Raw genomic sequence first — 23,710 nt, 5'->3', positions numbered from 1 at the left:
CTGTCTTTTGTGTAAAGGGTCAGACTGAGATTTAAAATAGAACTTTTCAAATTCTATTTTCAGTCCAGGAGACATCTGCTAAAATACTCAGTGGAAAGGCTACTGTTAACTCAGAACAACATTATGCTCCAGAGTTAACATCCAAATGTGTGGATTCCTTTATGAGCCAAGGATAGATGAAGTTCAATTGGCAGTTATTGTCACCAGAATTCAGGTCACAGTTTCATGAGATACTGTCAAAAAAACCCCCAACTGGATCACTGCAATGATCTGAGATAAAATTAGCTCTTCTTAGCGGTGGTAGTGGTGAGAGTATTTTTAACCTGAATTGTTTGAGCAACCTAGTTCAAGTGCAGCCATGCAGCAGCACACTGATGAGGGCAGTGGGTGCAGCATGTGGATGGCAGTGATGCCTTGAATGGGGGGGCAGGGGAAGAAGTTGTAAGTCGTGTTACTGCTAGAACCAGCATTTTATTTTTAATTCTGTGGAAAACTGGTGGAGACATGTGGGAAGAGACAGCTGAGTAACACGATGACTAGCACAACTGGACTTACCCCTTGGGACTTGCTTAAGGTTCTTTCTGTGTACAATTGCTGTGACACTGGAGGTGTTCAACTTGCGACTTTGTTTTTCAGAAACTGAACTAGCTGGCAGTTTGTAAGCTGAAGCTTTTTCTGGTGTTAGCTGTAGGGCACTGGGACCACCTAAACTGACAAAACAGAAAATCCAGAACACCAACAAATCTCAACAAATGCTGATTTTAAAAAAGCTATTGCTTTTTTCTGTGGTTGTGTTAAGTAATACCCTCCAAAGGGATGGGTTGAAAAGTGGACTGAGTGTCACAGTGCCCAACTTTAACGTTGCTGACACCTGGTGAATCATGAAGGGACCTTGAAAGGCTCCCTGTCTGGGTGAGGTCTGGCATGGTCCGTGTACCCGAATTGCACAAGCCAGCTCTCCGAGCCCTGTTGTCTTGGTAAAGTGCCTCGCTGAGCTGGCACGTGGTTCTGGGACCTCAGAGATCTCTCCAGTTCCCTGGTGCCTAGACCATAGCCCATTCTTTAAGGAGCCCATGGTGTTGTATAGCACAGCTTTTCCCTCTGGGCTGCCACAACCTGCCATTCGAGGTAGCTTTTTTAGCCTAGAAAACTGCCCAGCTTTGCAAACTGGAAGTGGTGTGAAATAAGAGTGATCTGCCAGAGGAGGTCTTCATGGCCCGAGTGTTACTGGTGTGTGGGGGCATGAGTGCTCAAAAACCCTCGGCTTTTCACAGCTTCCACACTGAGTAAAGCACTAGTACCCCAACCTGATTATAAGCCAGTTTTGGGAGCCACAACAGCAAAAAAAAAAAATGGTTTTGCTTTTGCAAGAATAATTTTCCACCAGGTTAAACCCCAAACCAGCCCACAGCTGGGTAGAGGGGTGCCAGCACCCAAATAAGAGAGGAGCAGAAGCAGGGGAAGGAGAACTCCTTTGGTGGCAGCTAGTCCTTAAGAAATAACAAATACCCTGCTGCTCACAACAGTCACCCGTCTGGTCCTGTATTCTGTGCTGGCTGTAGCAATAGTAAGATCACATTTTGGGTAGCGCTGCAATTGAGTAGTAAGTGAGCAGGATTTTGGTACACCTGAGCTGGCCTAGTAGCTTGCTGCTGCCAGGAGGACTATTCCCACTTCATGCATCAGCGCTCTAACATGCTGGAAAAGAATCCTTTGTTCCTTAGTTAGATTACTTTTCTGTTGGGCTCATGAGTTAGATCAGTTCATCAGAGAGCCTGACAAGCGCCCGAGCCGGTGCGGAGGAGGCTCTGCAGAACTGTAAGCCTGTGCGAGGAGCAGGACCTCCCCCGTTGTGGAGACAGAGAGCTGTTGCAGCAGCTCAAATGGTATTGTCAGCCCTGACCTAGATCTCATGTGAAATGAAACCTGAATCTAATCATATTTTGTTCTATTTTTAACAAGGACTATCCAGCAAGCTGCAGCAAGCAGAGTAGGTTTAGATCTGTCATTGGGTGGGAGAAGTGTGAGAAAGAGTGAAGAGCTACAGGAAGTGGGTGAAGTGATTGAAGAAATCATAGGATCACAGAATGGTTTGGGTTGGAAGGGACCTTAAAGATCATCTAGTTCCACCTCCCCTGCCATGGGCAGGGACACCTTCCACTAGACCAGGTCGCTCAAAGCCCCATCCAGCCTGGCCTTGGACACTTCAGGGAGGGGACATCCACAGCTTCTCTGGGCAACCTGTTCCAGCACCTTGCCACCCTCACGGCAAAGAATTTCTTCCTTATATCTAATCCAAATCTACCCTCTTTTAGTTGAAAGCCATTCTCCCTTGTTTCATCACTGCATGCCCGTGTAAAAGGTCCCTCCCCAGCTTTCCTGTAGCCCCCCTTTAGGCACTGGCAGGCTGCTATAAGGTCCCCCCAGAGCCTTCTCTTCTCCAGGCTGAACAACCCCAACTCTCTCAGCCTGTCTTCATAGGAGAGGTGGTGCTCTGCCTTTTATCCTTTCTGATGAGAAGATGTGAGCTGGAGCACTGCAGCACTTGGTGTCTGGGTGAGTTGCAGAGCAGAGGCCATGGCTACTTGTAGTCAATAAAGATTGCTTTATTGGCACTTTTCCTAAAAGTAGCTTCATTAAATGCAATGTGTTGGCCAAATTCTAATTGAGTAAATCCATTCTTTTTATCTCAGGGCCCCTGAAGTAAAATGTCTGGGTAAAATGTTCACTTCACAGGAACAGAGGGTTTGCTAATGGCCCAGTAATTCAGCCCCTTGGATGGGATTCTCATCGGACATTAGTGTGTGGAGCTCAGCTGGCTCCAAAGGAGCTACTCTGGTTTACACCTGAAAAGATCTGAACCTTTTGTTTTCTGCGGATGGCATTGCCAGAATTATCAGGGCAAGGTACAAAAAATTAAGCCATTAGGAAACTGGTCATTGAAAAGGTTTCTTCCTCTTACCAGACAGTTAATGCTTGGGTTCTGCTCTGAAGTTTTATACCTAGTGAAAGCCACTGCCCTAAGAGTCTATGTTTCTGCAGTGTATTGCTGTTGTGTTACAACCCAGAGCAGGTGGCCCTCAGCCCAAAGTGAAATCATAAGTAATTCCTTAATATTTATAGCTTGAAAAGCATTTTGAGATCCTCTGAAGTCACTCTCTGTGGTGGATTTTGATAACCAATGACTAAAATGATTCATGCAAATAAGAGGGCTTCCTGAACATCCTTTTTCCCCCCTTTTCCTTCTTTTTATTTTCCAGGAAAAAAAGGAATATTCTACTAATACAGAACTTGTTTTCTTGACCAGTGAACATGAGGTATTTTCTTCTTCTCTTCATTGTATCATGGGTCATAGCCACAAGGTGCAACATCTTAGCCTAACTTTAGAATCCTTTTTTTGTGCTCAGTATTTTGCTAAGGCTGTCTTTCTCTCAGGCTGGACTGTAAGTATTTTATCTGCACCTCAAAGCTGAAGCCTACTTTGTCAGAGACAGACTTGCACTTAAGCCTTTCCCTTTTTTTATTTTAAGCATAAAAATATTTTCAATTGGATAAACAGAGGAAGTAACCTTAAATCAGAAATGCATGGTGGTGGGGGGGGGCGGGGGGGGGGGGGGGGCAGGGAAGCCAGGATCCAAATACAGGGCAATGTGAAGCTTTTCCCATTCTTCCAGTCAGGGCCTTAAGCAGCTGTGACAGGGAAGGAGGATGATGTGCTTGTTCCCTCCTTATGGGACAGAGACCACATGCCTCATTAAACAGCATGAATGGGTGTGTTTGCATGCCTTTGTCACATCCTCAGGGTACATCCAGGACTGTCCTAGCCTGGATGCATGACTTCAGTTGCGCTGTCTGGACATGCTTACATTATATGGGTCCCTTGAGTAGGGGCTAGGGGCAGAGAGCAAAGATCATTCCCTTTAGACCCTTGCCCATACACATGTAATGTAGATATTGTAAAGTACACTATTCTGGGCTTATTTCTGAACCATTGCCTCTTTTGGATCTTCAATGCCCCTTTTTTTCAGACCATCTCCAAATATAAGGAGTGTGGAAGCTACTTTGCTGATGTAGAAAATTGCTTGCAAATGGCATATGCCCTGGTGTCTTTCTTTGCCACCCCTCTCCTGGTGTCAGGACTGAAAGGTGAGAACTTCTGCCACTCCTCACCATGCCTGCGGCGGGGGAGCTGGCCCATGGTTTGTTCAGCCATCTGCAGCCCATGAGCAATTACCACTTGGATTTCTGTGTTGGGTCAAGTGTGATGAGCGGCCAGGGCTGCAGGGTGACCTGAGCTGTGAGCCATGTGATGCTGTGAGCCAGTGGACACTGTGGATGTTCATGTTTCTGGGTTCCCCTGGGGTTTGAACGCTGTCCCAGCACTGTCCTGCCACAGCCACAACCATCATCTCCTCCTGCATCTTTGAAAGGGATGTGAAAAGTCTTTTCTAAGTAGAAAAAACAACGTTGCACAGTAGTGAAGCATGTTAGTGCAAAAAATTCAAGGGAAGTGGAGCCCGCCAGTGCAGCAAACACTGTTTCTCCCTGTCTGCCTTTCCCTGTCCTCCTGACTCCCTCACCCAGCTGGCATGTGCTGCTTTGCTGGACAGGCTGACTCAAGGGCAGGGTTATGTCCATTCCTTATGCTTGCCCCTTGGCTCAGCAAAAGTCATGGGTAAACGTTAGTATGAATGGTATTGCAGGGGTAGTGTGTGCGCCCAGGAGAGGAATGAGTCTTGCTGCCATTTCCTAATAAAGTAAAAAGAAAAGTCTAAATTCAATACTGACGAGTGCGCTGATGTTCATCATGAAGAGAGAGGGGTGGTGTGAATCTGCAGACAACTGCATATGTGGTTGATTGCAATCTGATTGACAAAGTGAATTTAAAGATGACATTGATAGTGAAGCCTGGAATGAAAGTTTCACTGCTATTTACCATACGTCCCTGATCTGGGTCACTTACACTATTGCTCCAGTTCTGTCATCTGGATTATATATTCCATGCCTGCGTCTACTTCTGTTCAGTTTTGTGGGAAAAGTTAAGCTGAAATAGATTAGCTGTTCCTTACTAATGTCTCATCAACAAGATTCATCATTACTGTGGTCTGCCACAGGGATCAGAAATTAGGTGAGAGGGTCATGTTAGCATCATGGATATGATTTTAGCTGTCATCATGAAAATCCCCTCACATTTGGATAAACTCTAGGTTATTGAAAAATGTTGTGTTTTATATGTTCAGCAGGGGAGCTGTTAAATTTTTGAGGTGACAAAGGTCAGGCATGCAGAAAGGGAAAATATTTTTGTTCCTTCCTTGCAACTTTTGCAAATAAAGGCTGTTGCTGGTTCAAAAGCAGTGCAGCAATGGATGATTTTAGTAAGAAGGATATAGCTACCATCACCACCTTTCTCCCCCATAAATCTGTGCCTGGTGGTGTGGGACTAACTGTGAAATAAAAGTAAGACTGAAGGAGGCAACCACAGCACACACCAGGATTCATGAGACTGTAAGTATGATAAGGATGAGCAGCAGGGAAGATGCACATCTCACTGCGACTTACCGCCTCCGAATGATCACAAAAGTGTGGTGGGTTTCTGTGTTTTGAGCACAGAGGTACCTGAGGGAAATGCAGTGAGCTTATGTGCAGGCTGCAGTCCCAGAGGCTTTTCACAAGGACATTGCTACCACACAAAGGCACTTTTGTGTTGGGTACCAGTACAAGAAGAGAGCAAGAGGAAGACAGCAAATAGTGTTGATGAAGAGTGAGAGGAAGTAGGTTAACACACAGAACTCTGTGATGGTGATGGTGGTTCAAATTGCCAGTCTGACGCAATGGATGACGAACAGGCGCGTGGTAAATTTTTACAGATTTTCTGCCTCTATTGAGGGTACTCCAGCCTCCCACAGCTCTACAGGCCATGAGATTACACATAAACCATCCCCACAGTTTGACTCTAAATGCTCGTATTTCAGCCTGGGATCAGCCAGAATTTTCCCTACAATTTTTTCTCCCATCTCTTGCAAAGATGTGAGGACCGATCCTGGAACTAAAATCCGGGAGGGTCACTCTCCTATGCTTCCAGTGTTGTATGTATGCACTGAGAACAAGGATGAAACTGCTGGGGTAAAATGCAGTCGGTACCTGGTACGGAAAAAGAGAAGCAACAGGCACGTGGGTGGAAACTCACAGAGTAATAAGAATTGCAAGTATGTGAGTGCAGTTTTAGATGCAAGAATTAAAAGGGTGAAAATGAGGAAAGTGGAATAGAGTGGGAGTGTTTTTCCCAGAAGGCTGTGTAATTATTCATGAGGGATGATGCTGTAGGAATCAATCATGACTATTTAGGAAGTTTTTATCTGTAGGAACCTCGTTTCCCTACTTGCCGAAGTTGGAACATATGAGGCAACAATTATATAATTAAAGATGTGACCATAATGATTATGTAAAATAGAACTAATTTGATGTTGCAAGGCCATGTTGATAATTATTATTATGTAATTGAATATTTGAATATATAAGAAAACTTCAACAACTAAAAGCATTCTAAGGGCCTACTTGAAGAAAAAATAAGTTGGACTCATGCAGATAATTGCTAAAATGGCAACAGAATTAAACAAGACCAAGAAAGGAAAAAAGACATTAATGGCTATATAAATTGCATTAATTTTAAAAGTCACCATAACAACAAACAAAACTTGTAATGGAAACTATATTTCTACAGACTTAAGTCAATGGAAACTAAAGAAAGTAAATAAGGTGAGTATAACTTTTTATCTTAGGATGAGGATTTGTTAAAGGTTAACATTTTCACAGGCACATAACTGCCTTGGTTTTCAGATATGGCCATTCACTTAGGGCTTTGAATCTGAACATTTTATGGGATTCATCTTGCCTTATTTAGACACCTAATAATAAACTTTTTAAATTTAAGCCAGTTATCTTAGGCTGACTCTAGAATCAGTGAAGAGAAATGGCATCTTCAGAGAGAACGTAATTTCTCCTGTCTTGGACGCCAGGCTTACTGTGAGATGACTTGTCCTTGAATGATGCCTATTATTCTCCACTGCTTATAAAAGGAGCTTAAGGTACCTAAGACCTGAATGATCTACTTTCAGGTGAAGAAAGACATGAAATGCGTCTTGTCAGTCTTCATATCTAACATAAGGCATCAATATTTGAAAACTAGCCATAGTAGCTACTTGTAAGGCCATATCAAAACTGTTGCAAGTTACGCTCTGTGTACTCCAATGGTTAGCTCTTGAAAAGGCTGAACCAGGCACTGCAGACACAAACATGCTTAACCAGGGTGTGGGCCATGCTGGCAAGTAAGCAAAGATTCAAGCCCTGCGTTGAAGGGTGGCGTGCTGGAAGGGCTGACCCGTCTGCCAAGGATGGCATCTTCGCTCTTGATTCACCTGTATTTCAACTCCGGCTTGAATGAGTCACTTTGTCTTCAGGGTCTTGTTGGGATCTGTCTATAAACATGGGTTGGTTTGGTTGTAACGTTTCCCTTTCCAGCCTCTGGACATCTTGTTTAATTGCCCTTTTCAAATTCTTAAGCTATCCCGCTCAGACTCCACAAGGTCTGGTCTGAATTCGGAGGAAGGGGGTGAGAAACAAGAAATATGCCAACAGGACTTTTTTATCCTTCTTCCAAAAAGCCTTCTTACTCTCCTCACTTGAAAGCATACAGCTCTCTGGGTAGGTACCCTCTCTTGCCCCCTTCCCTCTTCATCTTTGTTCTTGGCAGAGAATCAACCAGTTTCTGACAAGGTAGGTACATTATTAAGCAATGGTGTGTTGGCAGGCAGACGGGAAGAGCCGGTTAGACAAGAGGGGGGATGAGAATGCAGCTGGTTCCCAAAGGTGTCTGTGAGAGGGATTCCTGCTTTCCTGGTACCTACTTGCTCCTGGGCTATTTACTTGTGCTCTACTCCAATGAATGAGGTGACAGGTGAGTGTGCTCACCCTTCTGGGATCATCAGCACATGCAGCAGGGCCAGGAGGATGCTATGGTGGAGAGGTTCCTGTGGCCATGACTGGGGGAAGAGGGCACCATCCAGAAGCATGATCTCAGGGGTATCTTCTGGAATACATCCTGGTACCTTCTAGTGTAGCTCCACTCTGCTTTCTGCTCCTGGCCTAGAAGCTGGGATCTGCAACCAGCCTCCGAACTTCTGACCTCATTTGTGAGCTGGAAACAGCCGTGAGCCCCACTGTTAGGCTCATGACCCCGAACAGTATGACAAACTAGCAGGTTTCTGTTGGATGCAGAAAGAGGGTTGTGACCCCTACCTTGGGAATTGCCATCAGTGTGGAAATTGCTGTTGTTTTCAGTCATTTTATGAGGAATCTGGAAAAGTTCCACCCTCCCCTGTAGTTAACATTAAAAACAAAAGGTCTTTTACAATGCTAAGCAGAAAAGACCAATTGAAGGTAAAGCTAAGAGCTTGTGGGTGCTCCGGCCACAGTGCGGAGCAGTAGTTTACTCATACAAAAATTCACCTTCAGTTACTGCACCTCTCCTTGGATATGGCTGACCGCATTGATGGTTTCACTATGTTACTTTGTAATTACAGATTCCTTTCACCCCATTAAAATCACTATGTGTCCAAGTAGGCCATCTTTCACACAACGTCATAACCAATAGATACAATTAATTATGAATCTTTAAATATATGTATGTGAATTGCAATGACTTTTGAAACACAAAACTTCAACAGTTTAAAATTATTTTGCTGAATGAGATGACTCATTATGCCTGAGAAAAAAGATCCTGTAATTTCGATGTATTTTCCTGTCATTAAGAAAATATTATACTTCAAGCGGATGAAGGCAGCAAAATTTGCAGACCCATTATTACTGGACAGTGGTAGCAAAGAGAAGTGGATTACATTTGCCTACAGATATGCGAGTGTGTTTTAGCACCCACTTTTTGTTTATTTATTTTTTTTAAAAAAAAAAAAAAAGGTATCAATTTAGAGGACAAAGTAGAGCTGTGGTTTGTAGAAGACAAGCCTGGACACACCAGTGTCTTCAATCCACTGCTTCCATGTCTGTGTCCCCTGTTTGCTCTGCAGACTGACCTTGGGCAGACTGCTCTGCTGAGTCATCCACAGGTTCTGCAGCTTTTGGTGGACTTTTTGTGTGTCCTGGCATATTCCCATGGGGAGAAGGCATGTTTTGTGTGGGTGTTGGCATATTTTCGGGGGTTGCTGGCATGCTTTCAATGGGTTTTGGCATGTTCCCAGCGGGTACTGGCACACTCTTGGGAGGTATTTGCACACTTTCTGTGGGTTTTGGCACCCTTTCTGGGAGCGTGGGCATGCTTTTGGTGGGCTTTGGCATGTTCTCGGTGGGCGTCGTCATATTTTCAGTGGGTGCTGGCGTGCTCCCAGTGGGTGCTGGCATGTGTTCAGTGGGTGTTGGTGTGCTCGTGCTGGGCTGCTCACAGTAATTCCCAGCCTCTGACTGTGTGGTGAGAGGAGAGGGGAGCTCTGGCACTGGGACAGCATTACATGTTTGAGCATCACAGGTCTCTGGATTGCTGCTGTTGCTTGAGAGGGACTCCTCTGCCTTGTGTGACACACTGAAAGCTTCAGCCAGCTCCTTCAGCATGCTTTCATCAGCAGTGCACAGCTCAATGCTTGCCTGCTCAGAGGAGGAAGGGCTCGTATCAGTGTCGTCATCTTCTTCTAAGACATCATTTCCATTCACCTCCTCAGGGAACTGTGCTTGCTTTATTTTTTTGTACAATTCATTCCTCTCTTCCTGCAAAGCCCGGCAAAGGTTCTCTAGCCTCTGGATTTTCAGCACGAAGCACTCATATTCCTTGGACCTCATGGCTTTCTGTGGTCAAAGACATCAGACAAAGTTGTGGACTGAGTTTGAGTGCATGCAGTTAATTGGTGGAACTGGCAATTAGGAAACAATCTGAGATGTAGGCAGCCCTCACAGGACTGTGCCAGGTAGCTGGCTTTCACCAGCTGTTCTACAATAACTATGGTCTTTTGTACTGAAGCTTCAAGAGGACATTCACTCCTGTTACTGCAGTGTATTCCCCATACAGACTCACATCAGTTTCTCTCAAAAACACTTGCAGAAATACCTGTTGATGATCTGTAGAGATGGGAAAACATAGTGGATGTCCGTACAGATGAGCATCCAAAAGCCTACCTGGACTTGTGGTGGGTGTGAGTGTGAATTTGGGAGAAAACCAACTGTATTATATTTTTTGTTTATTTTGCTTCTAGGTTCTGTGAGAGCAGCCTGAGTTAGAACATTTTCTTGCTTCTACACCCAGTGATGAAACAAGAGATACAGAAACCCACAGAAATAGCAATAGCACAGAGCTACAAAGCTAACCAGAAGGACCCGGTCCAAGTTCAGTGTAAGTTTGGGGTGAAACTTCAGGCAAGCGTCTTATCTTGTTTGAACAAGTTCCAACATGCTTATGAATTTCCTCTGCAATGCCCCTGTGACAGCATTTTTAAAACTACAGTGAGCCACAGTACTTGCTTTTGGCTCTTAGAGTTTGCCTACACAGGAAGTTAATGAAAGGCGTGAATTTAAAGTTCATTAGCTAGAGCACATTAATTCCCTGGGTGGATGCTCTTGTGCAGAAAGAAAGTAGCATGAAGTGAGCTAATGCCAATTTGCTTCTGTGTGAGAGCATTAACAATCACACATTTTTAGAGCACTTAAAATTCACAGTTGCATAATTCAGTTTCTCATGGACATAATGAAGGTCTCTGCACAATATAAAAGCCCCAGCAGTTGGGACTGTCTTTGTTTAAAAGACATCTAATTATTAACTTAGCTTGAAAAAAAGACACTTAGATTCAAGAACAAATTTTTCATTGACTTCTGACAGTTTCAAGTTCTCGCATCTCCAACTTAAAGCTTTGCATGGGGAAAGAGGTACATCCTGAGAAGAAAGAGACTGCTCACCTCTTCAATCATGTCCAGTAATGCTCTGTTACAGTTCTCAAACCTGGATTTCCATGTAGCAGTATCCTTTTCCAACTTCTTCATTTTCTTTGTCATCTATAGAATTGGGAGGAAAAGCTGAATCACAACAGGAATTCCACACTTCAGATTAAATTAGGGCATCCCTTTTATTCAGGTCTTTGGCTATACTCGTAACTCTGCTACCAGCAGCTGTAGTGGCTGTGCTAAGTAATAATTTTCATTAAGGGATGAATTTTAAGTAGCTGCCCTATAACTTTCAGCCTTCAGTCTGTAGTCCTAAAGTAGGGCCAGTTGATTATGCAGTTAAAAGTATAGCCAACTCCCAGAGTACAAACTATCATGAAAACAAAAGGCAAAGAAAAGGTGTCATTATTGGGTTTGTCTCGTTACCAGACCACAGTGTTAGGTTGCTGGGAAGTTAAAGAAGGGCTTGTATCTCCTGAGCCAGCAGTGCCAAGGAAGTACCCTCTGGATTAGTCACCTCTATACTACCTCCAAAACACACCGCTAGCTAAACAGCACCATCTTTCCCTTTGGTTTTCTGCAGAGTGAACTCTCTGTGAAGATCATTAGAGGTTGCATGGATCAGGGCAGCAGGGTTTCGGGCCCTGGTGGCAGAGCAGAACATGGTTTATTATGACAGTGGGTACAACATGTGGGTGTGTTTGTTTTTTGACTCCCATTCATTACAGGAAATAAGTACCCCAGCCGCAAGGAAGCAGTAACTTGGGCTTAATGGTGGGAAGGTGTTGGTGGGCTTCAGCTGACACCTGTAGACTGACATATAGCCTGCATCAACCTTTCTTATCAATGCCAGTCACCCAGGAGGCTCTGGGCACTCCTGAAGACATGGGCTGACAAATTCAGCTCTAGACTCCCCCTTTGGTATCTGAGGGTTCTATACCCAACCACCATATTAGGTTTTAGGCAAAATGTTTATTCTTCCAGGCAACTTTGGTTTTAGCTGATAGGGAGAGTGAAAAGTTCAGTTTGCAGTGCTGAAGTCTAAGCTGCTATCAGTTGTGGCTGAGGGTGCCCCAGATGTTATTTGGATGTTGATGAGATTGTTCTCCAAAATGTGCAGAAATGGCTGGACCCCAGATAAAATTATTGTAGTGAGAAACAACAAAATCTAAAAGGAAAGTGTCAAGCACAGAGTTCAGGCGTGAGCTGCTACTCACTTTCTCCATCTCTTGTTTGAATGTGGCAAACACTTCATTGCTTTTGGTCAACGTCTTCTGAAATTCTTCAAACCTTTCCGAGTAGAGAGTGATCTGCATTAACAAAGAAAAAAAAACCCCAAAAAAACAAACACCACAATAATTTCAGAGACTCCAGGATGGTGAACTTCTACTTTGGTAGAAGTTAGTAAGTATTGTGTTCAGACATGGAAATTCACTTACGTTTGGAGACCACAAAGCACAAATATCAGGGAACTGAAACTCTCTGCATCTTTTTAAGATTGCAAACTATTATGATTCCTCTGTTGCAGAAAGGTAAACTGAGGAAGAACAGAAAGATGCAGGCCAGAGGTTTAAAAAAGATCTGAGAATTATGAGTGCCCTATTGTGAAAGTTCCAGCTATGGTGTCTCTACACAGCGTGTCCAGAAGCAAAAGAAGTGGAGACTTCCAAAAATATTTCCCTTGGTAACTCTGTGGAGACTTCAAGAGGACAGCAGTAAAGTCAGCAAAGATTTCCAGCCCCTGCCTTTCTGCACAAGCCCTGTACACTTCTTTTCTGTGTACAGTTGTGGCTGACATCTACAGCAAAGGACTTCTAGGATGACCTACGGAATGGAAGAGAATGATGTGATGATCCCTGTGCCATCTCCATGGGAAGAGACTAACCTGAGCTGGTCCAACCACTGATGTTGTGCAGAACCAGGCAGTGGGATTAACTCAAGGTGAGAGCCGGCATGGTCAGAGCCGTGCCTGTGCTCTGAGCCTTGCTTCACCACGCAGACAGCGCCAAACTCTAACTTTAACCTCAGGGTATCAGCTCTGGCAGGCTTTAGCAGAGGAACTCAGTACAGCCTGGCTGCCTGGCTGTTTACCTGCCTTCTTGATTCCCCAACAAGCCAGACTGGGAGCTGGATGCTACCCTGGCTGCACTGCTTCTGATGTCCAAGTGAGCAGGGGGGGAGGCAACCCCACATCACGCTGCAGCCACAGTTTACCCTCTTCATCTTTCCGTTCCCCACTCGGTGGCCCAGGCTATGGCCAGGAGCTGCACTTGATGTGCCTCAATGCGACTCCACTGTCGAAGGGGAGCATCGCTGCTCCCTTCCTATGTTATCTGTCATGCTGGGTAGCCCCACCAGTAAGCGAAGCCCAGCCTTTGCCTCACATCACCGTGATTCTGCACTGGATTCCTTCAAGCTGCATCCGTGCACTGTGGCTTGAGTGAGCTGGGAGGGCACCTTGTCAGCTCTGTTTTGCAGCCTGTGTGTGGACTGCAGCTATGGGCAAGGCCAGCAAAGGCAGAGAAAATAATCCCCTGCCAGCCTCTTCTGCCAGTTTCACTTCACTTCATGAAGCAGAAGCAGAAGAAAGATCTGTTGCAATGTGACAGCACTTAAGACTATTAAGGCTCCATATTTTGCTATCAATTTATACCTGGTAGCCATCTGAAAGTTAATCTGTGGCTGTATTTTGTCAGTAATACATATTTTTATATGTAAAATCTGTGCATGTTTAAAAAAAAAGATGTTCTAAAGATCTGAGGCTAGTTTTTTCTGCAAGGTTTTCCTGTTTTCTGCTTCCTTTGTTTTTGGTTTGGTTTTTTTTTCTGGGTGGAAAAAGCACTTTCAAAGCTCCAAAATCATGCAGGATGCTATATAGCTAAAACATGGTTATCTGCTCTTTGGAAAAGAAGACCAGCTCCAACTCACTGACTTCCCTCCGGTGCCAGAGCATCCCCCAGCAGCGTTTAGGTGATCAGACACTTCATGTGCCCAGCCTGACAGCTCTCGTTAGAAAAAGAGTGATTGGTGTAACACACAGGGGCTGAGGTGAGGTGGGCACAGAGCAATGGGAGGTTCAAGAGCAGCCTGCAGTGCTCAGGTGTCTGGGTGTGAATACAGCACTAGCTGCAGCCCTTCCCCACTGAGCCGGGTGAAGGCATGGGAGGATGGGAGGATGGGAGGTTAATCCGTGCAGAGCTCTGTGGTGCCGATATCAGAGCTAGCTGACATGAAGCTTGCACGTGTGTGTTTATATCAGGCTGTAGCCAGATCTGTGACCTATGCACAAACAGAAACTCAGAGGGATTTGTTTTAGCAACCTGAGTGCCACAGTGGGACACTGATACCAAATGAGATGTTTGGAATAGATGTCATGGATCCAAGGAGAAATGCCTAAGCATCCCAAAGCCAAGCAAGGGAGCAGGGGTGGGGAGCCAGCAAACTGGGGCTCCTAGCCCAGAGCTGTCATCTTAAAAAAACTCATCTCAATTTTCTGTCTCTGCTTTTCCTTTCCAACTTTTGCCTATTGTTTAATTAGATTAAAAACCTTTCAGGTTTGAACAGGGCAAGCTCTGATCTCAGCTGGGGCCCTAGGCAGTACCACAGCACCAAGAACAGCTTCTGTAACTTAAATTTGAATAGTAGATGAATGTTTTCATAGTGGCTGGAAACAGGCTGAGAGCTGTCTCTCACTAGGAGCAGGCACTCTTGCTCCTCAGTTAAGGAGATGAGGACCCCCTTGCTGCTGCCCAGCACCCTAACAGTGTGGGCAGGGAGAGAGGAGGCAGCACTGCTGCCAGGTGGGAACATGGGAGTGGAGGCAGCTCAGCATCACCATGCCATGAGGGTGCTACAGCAAGGGTGCTGCTTACATTCTTGGTTGCCATAGCCCACTGGTTGCACTACTACAGCTACCAAAAATTAAAACCCTCAGCTGACTTTTATCTTCTTGCTTTATTGTAAAGCACAGAGCTAAAAATGTCTGCCTAAGCAACATGCCTGGGGAGGGTGTGCAACATCCTGGGAAGCACCACCATGGTTTGGGTGTATTCCCTCAGGTGGTGCCAGATCCCTGTCACCATTTGAAGAGCCCGATTTGGCTGTCTCAGGCACACTGCTGCCCAGAGACAGACTGGCATGAAGGTGAGTCCCCCAATTCCTTCCAGCTCAAGGAAGCAGCGGGTGTTCATTACCTCCTGTAAAATGGAGTGGTATCTCACTCACTATAGCAGCCTGTGAGGGCTATATTATGGCTTCTCCTTATCCCACTGACCAACATCTCATAATTTCCACGTAGCTGTTCCTCTGTTAATATCCATTTCTTGTTTTGTGCTGTTTGCATCAAGGAGCTCTTTATGCTCTTTCTGTTCTGCACTTGCACAATGACCTGTGTGATGACATCTGGTCCATGAGGGAGGCCCTTCAGTGCTACCATACTGGAAATACTACTACTACTACTACTACTACTACTACTACTACTACTACTACTACTACTACTACTACTGTTGTTATTCCCAGTAACTCCAAATGGAGGCTGCTGTGTGACCGGGCCCTCACACTTCAGCAGAACACCTTACTGCATATTCCATTTCAGCAAGCGAATCACTTAATTTTCATCTACACAAGCCCGCAAGGGGCACATGTATTATCAATGCCTTTGCAGACTTGTTTGACTGGATTTTTCTAAAACAATTTTAGCATTTCAAATGTGTGCTTAATATATTCTAGCTTTTATCAATACCTTCAGTTTCATTAAACTGGCTACAGAGGTCTGCCTGCATACAAAACTCTTTCTGGTTGAACATAAAAGTTTAATTAAAACGACTATGAGAAAATTTGAAGCAGGTTTGCAGTTGGGCCAGACTCAGCTGGAGGCCTTTGAGGTTTGATTGCAGGACCTGTCAAACTGGTGTCAGCAGCAGTTTATGTGATGTTCTTTGGTGCATTACCGGCTTATCTTAGCCTTTGAAAAAACATGTAAATGACCAAACCCTTCTTAGCCTGTTCCCAGTTTATCAGTTTAGTGCTAGCCTTTCCTGAGTGCTCAACAGGTAGGAAATAGACCATCTCCAAGGGCAGAGCTGGAAAAACTTACCAGTATGATTAACTGTGAGCAAAGGCTGGAAGGGGACTTCCTGATGGGTGAGGAGATGGGCAGCTGCAGAGGGGCTTAAGGGCTGACAGCCACCCCCACCCCCCTGCCAAAGCTCTGCTGGGCGAGACCTTTCTCACAGGCAGGTCAAAGAAGATAAATCTACATGACCATTTCTGTAAGTCTAAGAAAAAAATCTACTGATGCTGTCACTTTTTGATGTGAAAGTCCAGCGTATCATCTAATGATCCCACTCGTGTTCAAGGCTGATTATTGCATTGCTCTCAAAGTGTAGTATATACTGGCTGTTTCTTGCTTTTACTGCCTTTCACTCCAGCCTGACTCTTAGTGTAATTTTGGCAAGTAATTTTATTTTATTGAATGTTTCAAATTCCAGCTAAAACCTGAAATCCTAGAGGCCCCTTTGTATAAGCCCTTAGAGGCAGAATTCCTGATGAAGTTGATTAAAACACTGCCTTAACACCCCAGTCCAGAAAAACGTGTGAGTACCCCAGCTCCAGTTTGGTAAACATGTTTCGTGATATGTTCAGTGCTTTGCTGAGTTAGAAACCTGCTTGAAGGGTAGTTATGGTGAATAGTCAAGCCAAAGCACACACATTGGTATGTGGTTGAGTACTATAAACACTCATAAATCATAGCACCATAGAAGAATGGTTTGGGTTGGAAGGGAACTTTAAAGATCATTTAGTCTGGACCCCCTGCCTTGAGTGAGACATCTTTCACTAGATCATGTTGCTCAAAGCCCCATCCAGCCTGACCTTGAACGTTTCCAGAGATGGGGCATCCACAGCTTCTGTGGGCAACCTGTTCCAGTGTGCCACCACGCTCATAGTAAAGAATTTCTTCCTTATATCTATTCTAAAGCTACCTTCTTTTAGCTTAAAGCCATTACCCTTTGTGCTATCACTGCAGGCCCTGGTAGAAAGTCTCTCTCCATCTTTATTATAATCCCCCTTTAAATACTGAAAGGCTGCAGTACGGTCTTCTCAGAGCCTTCCCTGCTCCAGACTAAACAACCCACATGCCACAGTATGGGCATTACCTTACAGTTGGCTTGAAAATAATCTCTTTCCTTTACAATAGTCTAGGGGATGTAGAATGAGGCTAGAAGGAATACATAGAAAGTAGTTTGGATACTTTACCTGGAATGTACCTCATGGGTTAAAAACTGGGAAACAAAGGCACACCATGCAATCACCTCTCCTACATCACCTGTGCCTGTAGGACAGTCTCTTGCTCCTTTAACATTTTGGCCTGGAGCTTCCATTCTGCAGCTTGGTTCAGGAGCTGTTTTGGACAACAAAAGGAAAACTGTTAGGTCTCTGGTTTATCAGTTGGAAATCCTCATCCTGCAGCTACCTATGCTTTTGACACTGATACCTTGATAACGAGTGATCTAACTTTCAGGTGAGTGTAGTTAGAGGCGTTGGGCAAGACAAAGTATTTAGTGCTATCCTGAGTCATGGGACAGGGCATTTGGTTTCCAAAGGTTTGTTTGAATAGAAGTTCAAAACCTACTTGTAATAAGTGTGCAGCATAGTGGACTCTAAAAAGTGTAGTATTTAACTGTATCTTCACCAGACTTCTAGAGAATGGTTATGGTACTTTCTGGCACTTTCATTTCAGCGCAACTTTAGCCAAAGTCTTACTCTCCAGTGAACAGCAAACTCCCTTTTGCATTAACGATCAGGGCTTAGCATACAGGTATGATCACAGCCAGACGTGCCTCAAAAAATCTGCAAGCTTTCAGAAAGGGAATTCATATTGATTGTCGCAGGTTTACTGTTGTCTTTGGGCTCCATTGGCATCAATGTGCCATCAGTGGGGAAGCCCAGCGCAGGGTGATAAATGCCTCAGATCAAGGAGGCAGCCCAGGAAGAGCCTGACTGCAGTTTCATCTCTGGCTGCTCCTGGGAAGATGTGATTCTCTACTTCAAGGTATTCAGCAAAATGACATTCTGATGTGCAGGCTGCAGATTGAAGGGTCAGTCGAGGCTGAATGAATTATAGGAATGAGGTGTACAGAGACTTTTCCAGGCTGCAGTTCTGAGTCAGCACTTCCAAAGTACGTAGTCATTTTGTAGTAATTGGTTTAATCTGAAAGCAGGAAACATTTACTGAAGTGTTAAAGAGATGTGCCTTTCACCTACTAAACATTTATAAAGCATTTTTACTGGTTAGGCCAAATGTATTTTAGAAAAAGAATGCTAATGATAGCTTGAGAAATGAGATATAAACAATTTAGTTTACCACAGGACTTTCCTCTGTTGGATTAAGTTGTACTGTTTGAAATAGCACAGTTGCGCTCTGAAAATATATTGAAAATAAAAGTGCCATGTAAGTCAGTAGATCCTACTCTTGCATTGGAAGTGAAAGGTGAGTAGAACCATATGCAGAAAACGTATTTGATCCCTAGTAAAAACTTTTATTCTAACCATTTTGTTGGAAATAACATATGTAAACTACTTGAATACCACCTGGCAAAAGAGCTGAGGATGTACCCTGCAGATGCTAACTGAACCACATAATGAATTCCCTCCCTACCTCCAGCTGTTTGTGGCACAGAGACTGTCTGAATTAGACTTGTTGCCCGTGTAGGGGTGTGTGTATATATATATATATATATATATTAGTTGTAGAAAAATATTTTTCCATTGATTTGGCCTTTTGAGTTGGACACACTGAATTTTTATCATCTACAGTTTCCTAGATAAGAATGTTTTACAGCTCAAGTATGCAATGCATGAAGAAATACAATGTTCTATTTGTTTTATACCTGCTTCTCAATCTTTGAGAATTTAATTTAATGTTTGGTTCAAGGGAGGTAAGTCAAATTATTCAGTTTAGATCTTGGCTAAAATTTCAAGTAAGATGTGTCACAGCCAGTAAGAAGAGATGGTATGAGTAGCCTGGGTTAAATGAGCCTCAGTTCATGCATTTGTTTTCCTGGGAGAGGGTATTTTCTACATATACAAAAATAATTTTTTAAGTTTGGGTGAAATCTGGATTTTTAAGTTTCAAGTTTCTTCAATAGCTACTTGTTTTGAGTTTCATTTATTTATTTATTTATTTAATTATTATTTTTTAGGAAATAGAGGGTGTCTGGTTTGAATGCTTTAATGAAAAGTGCTTTGAAAACCTTCCGAGATACTCAATCTCTAGTCCAGTCATTACTCTGAAGAACTGGGCTTTTAACTGTATTGCTTAAATCTCAGCTAGGGTTACCTTCACACCCAGCGTGCCTGGGATAATGAAAAGGCCCCACTTCCCGCGTGATGCTTCTGCCACAGCACACGAGGTGGGCAGCGAAGGCAAAGAAAAGTTGCTTCTTTTGCCTGTTAATGAAATCCTTCTCTCTTATTGACCCACATAGCTTCTGCAGCCAGTAAAAATCCAGGAGTTAATAAACTCTTCTGTAATGGAAGCAAGCCACAGAGAGGCTTGCTCAAATTAGCACGCACTCTTATGCAGCCTGAGGTCATCTAAAAACACCAAGTTGGGAGAAAATGAATCGGGAGAACTGATACATTTATTAATAGGCTATGAAGAGGTAACAAGGAGGCTGAAGTGTAAAGAAATGAATAAATATTGCATGTGGTGTTTACAAAGCAGCACTTCAGTGATGTGTGGTGATGTTACACAGTATTATTGGAACTATGATAGCTGCTGGAGGGCCAGACAGTCACATCGTGCTCAGGACTAAAAGAACCAGTGCCCAAAAACATACATTCCCATTTAATGACATGGATCTAGGGACTGGCTTAGTGAAAATTAAGCTTCCCTTTTTGCTGCCAGACTCTGCAAATTCCAATTATGTAGAAATCTGATCAATACCTTCCAGTCATATATTGAAAGCCACGGAGGCTTAAACTGCGATTAATTGCACATCAAAGTTTGCATTACAAGTGCTAAAAATATATGGTATGGTAAGCAGTCCAAGTAGAGCTGACCAGTTGTAGGATAATCTTAAAATTGGATCCTTAGGTCAAGTTGACCCTTTGGGAAGGCCACACAGTATGAACCATTGCTGCTTATGGAGGGGACTGCATTCTTTGTTGCACCTGTAGAACAAATTGTGCAAGTAATGAGATGACCTGCCTGTTGAGATGTGATGTACCGAGGCTGCAGGAGGGGACATCTTCCTTGTGTGAGGTAAAGAAGTTTTGTACAGGGGCAAAGATTCCTACATGGAAGAACTGCCTAGGAAGACATCAAAGTGAGCCTTCAAAGAGTAATCAAATAGATAACAGAATACAAAAATTGTCATTTAAAGACATTTGTAAATCCTGCAGCAAAAGCCATGCACAGGGATGTAAAAAATGGCATGGAGGGAAAGGTTCTGAAGCTGTTCCCTCAAGGAGCAGGATGCTGAAATGCAGTACGGCTCTGGCTTCGCACGTTACCGAGCTGGAGAGAGATACAGCTAAATGAGAGGACTCCGTCAAAAACACTGTGATTTCATACATACATATATATACACTACTCCCACAGAAACTAGCACAATAGCTGGGTGGGTGGGACTGAAAGCTCAGCAATAGGATTGAGGTGGGAGACAAGTGTAGGCCAGCTCTCTGGGTGCTGGGCTACCTGCGATGAATCTTGACAGGCTAATTGTGCCTTGACTCATTGAATGGCTTCTGGCCAGTCACCTAAGTTCTTCAACGACATCTACCTCACTCTGAGGCGGTGTTAGCCATACAGCAGCAGCCTACCTCAGAGGAAGGGTTTTAAAGCGTTTCTTTGGACAGTGTGAAAAACATTCCTTGTACATGGTGCATGTCATTACACACCCACTGCTTAAAGGCTTTGTAGCCTGTTTTCAAACCTGCTATTTCATAGGTGCTAGTCACACATACAGCAAAGCCACAAAGAAAATCTCCCACTCCCAAATGGAGATGGTGATGACTTTCACTGCTTTAAAATAAGTGAAAACTATGCATATCTGTTCTGGATAAAACACGCAAAGAAGGTTTGGCTAGAAACAGGGCCAGTCACAGGCAACAGGCAGCCCCAAAACTCTTATTCTGCGAGGCACAGCAAGAAAGGTCATTGATACGAGGCCGTATGTGTCAGTTTTCCACAGTGTCAGTGCCCTGTCTTTTACATCATCTGGGGTTTTTTCCCCAGTATTTGAAATCTGGTGCTCAGTAGCAAAACCCCCAGTGACAGCAGTAAAGCAAGCCCAGATTTGCTTTGCTGTTGTAAGGGATTTCTTGGAAATGTTTCCTAGGGTTTGAATCTGCCAAGAATTAATGAAATTTTGGGGTTTGGCTTTACACAGGCCTCACAGCGAAAGACAGTAACTCAGCTGGACCACAAAGTGTCGTGCAGTGACATGCAGATGTGCACATGGAGAAGCCCTAGCTCCTCTTCCCCCCCCCAGTCTTCATCTGGGAGTAAAGCTGAGCAGGGATAGGTGTTCCAGCCACAAGGTCAGTACAGAGAAAGAGGATAAATGCTCTTATGGGCAATTTTTGGTAAGAGGTGTTTGTTGTGTTTCCCTTGGAGCCCCACATTTTCATCCATATTTTATGATACTTTGGCCATGCTTGGGCTAATGTATCTGTTTCCAGATATGGGGAGGGGATAAATACACTATCTTTAGAGCTCTCTCGTGCTACTCCTGAGTTAGCTGGGTGACTGGTGAAGAATAAAGCTTTCTTCCAGCAGATGAGAGCCTGTCACTCCCCCTGAGCAGCTTCAGCTGCTGTCTCCACTGAGAAGAGGAACTATGTGACAGTGTTGAACTCCAATCCTTTGTAGATGTGAGGATTGCTGTGAAAATACCAGGCAGCCTGAGAAAATTAATTTTAGTCTGATTGAGTCACAAAATGTGTGAGACCACGGAGGAGTGCCCCCTTCCCATCCCAGCTGTGCCTGCGGAAGACATCCCGCTTGGCTTGGAGCTGCTCTTCTCTGTCCCTCTGTCAGAGATGTCCCCTCTGCCAGGTGGGGAGGAACAGCAGATGGGGCTGCTAAATGGACCCAGACCCTTCCTCCATGAGAGAGACGCTGGCAGACCCATGTGGGGAGGAGAACCTCTGCAAAAGAGAAGGGGAAGCTCTGTCACAGCAAGCAGCTCCCGTGGCCTCCTCCACTGGCCAAAACGGACCTGCAGAAGGACCTCTGGGGAGGTTCAGAGCCTGGGGGGATAGCAGCCTTCACCAACCTCACGTTAATCCCACGTTCTTACTCTCCTCTCTGTTTGAATGTGCTCATTTATCATGGGGGGAGATGGAGTATCAAATATCAGAGCCGTTTGAAAGCTAATGGCATCACCTGACCCAATGCCATGATAAATCACCTGTGTAGTAATGGTGAGTTAGCTAGAGCGGTCTGTGCTCTAACCCACTGCTCTGCACTTGGCTTCAAAAAGTGTAAATGCCAATGAAAGCAGCCTTTCAGGGGCTGTTCCTTTACATTAAGCATTGACAGTAACAATAAAAATGTCTCTGCTACCATATCCCAGCTTGTGCCTGAAGAACCAATATATTGGTGAAATAGCATGCAGGGCTCATTTTGGACTTAAGTTAGATAAAAGGCAGATTAGAAGGATAGGTACATATTCCTTTTCTTTTTGATGTCGCTCCTCGGCTTCCTTCATCATTTCCTGAGACTGCTCCAACTTGGCATCCACCAGTTTCTGTTGAAGTTCTCTGTGCTTAAATATTTTATCAAGGTGCTGTAAGAAAATAAATTAATTATGTACACAGACCTTCATGCTCATGCATGTACAGCTATCTACTGGAACACTCGTAAAACAAAAATATTGTGAAACAGGAAGACTCCTAGCCTATTGCAATTACTAAAAAACTACAGCACTGATAAGAACAAACTGTGCCAGAATTTAAATGGGAAGGGAAACCTGTTTACATTATCTAGTTAAGGTTTTTTGGGGTTTGTTTTTGGTTTTTTCTGCAACAAATCAAAAAGCCTTAGCATCTTTGCCAGTTCTATGGTCTACATATGAAGTCATCAGTATAATCCAATATAATTGAAGATTAAATAATTGTTCATCAATAATAAATACGCAGGGGACACACTTTTCTTCATACTTCTCTCGATCTTTTAAGTGGTCAATGGATCTAAGGCACTGTGTGGATAAATGTGTAAAGACACATTGCACCTGCAGTACTTGGGAGCATGCGGACAGCTCATGTCATCCTCTCTGTAAATACAAGCCCCACACATCCCCTTTGCTCCAGCCACACATGCACAATGTGGGCTTGGAGGGCCCCGGTGAAAGTACATGAGTGGGGTTGTGGAGAAGATGAGACCAGATGAACAGAGGCCTCCTCTGTTCTGTAGACTATCCGGCTCCATGGTGACCTTCAGGAGGTAAATGTTGCTAATACGCTTTTCACTCCCGATTCATTTAGATAAAATTCACAGGAGCAAATATTCTGAGTGCATCCCTCTGCTTTACATTCTCTTCTCATAGAAACCACAAGGCAGGAACATACATTTCCTTCACTCAGATTTCACACATGATGCAACAGATCTGGAAATGCATGTATTGTATCAGGCATTCCAGATTGTAAGGACAGATTACTTATGTTTTATTCAGTATGATAATGTTGTCTGATTGCACTGAGGCTCACAGCAAACGTATTTAGAAACAATAAAAAGACCCATTGTGATGTTTCTTAGCATTTATCATAA

General features: G+C 44.1%; 1 protein-coding gene and 1 long non-coding RNA gene across 5 annotated transcripts in view; one reads left to right on the top strand and one right to left on the bottom strand.

Annotated features, from left to right (window-relative positions):
* Positions 1-989: 989 nt before the first annotated feature.
* Positions 990-15,396, top strand: LOC308064893. 2 transcript variants are annotated; one of them, XR_013928583.1, is made up of 3 exons: positions 990-3,317; positions 10,254-10,390; positions 12,464-15,396. It is a non-coding gene; the product is annotated as an uncharacterized lncRNA (long non-coding RNA). The 2 variants fall into 2 exon arrangements; XR_013928584.1 differs by having other exon boundaries at positions 990-4,146.
* TXLNB (taxilin beta) overlaps positions 6,696-23,710 on the bottom strand; it is a 37,105-nt gene continuing 20,090 nt past the window's right edge. For all 3 annotated transcript variants that reach the window (XM_080390073.1, XM_080390072.1, XM_080390071.1), the window contains 5 exons: positions 22,611-22,730; positions 17,261-17,335; positions 12,153-12,245; positions 10,951-11,046; positions 6,696-9,849 (listed from right to left, as the gene is read on the bottom strand). In XM_080390073.1, coding sequence (XP_080246199.1) covers positions 9,037-9,849; positions 10,951-11,046; positions 12,153-12,245; positions 17,261-17,335; positions 22,611-22,730 — 1,197 coding nt within the window. In that variant the 3' untranslated portion in view covers positions 6,696-9,036. The remainder of the gene's footprint in view (positions 9,850-10,950; positions 11,047-12,152; positions 12,246-17,260; positions 17,336-22,610; positions 22,731-23,710) is intronic.

The sequence above is a fragment of the Falco punctatus genome (assembly GCF_963210335.1).
Source record: "Falco punctatus genome assembly, chromosome: 5".
NCBI lineage: Eukaryota > Metazoa > Chordata > Aves > Falconiformes > Falconidae > Falco > Falco punctatus.
Note: the sequence above shows the minus strand (reverse complement) of the source record. Positions and strands in the feature narration are given on the sequence as shown.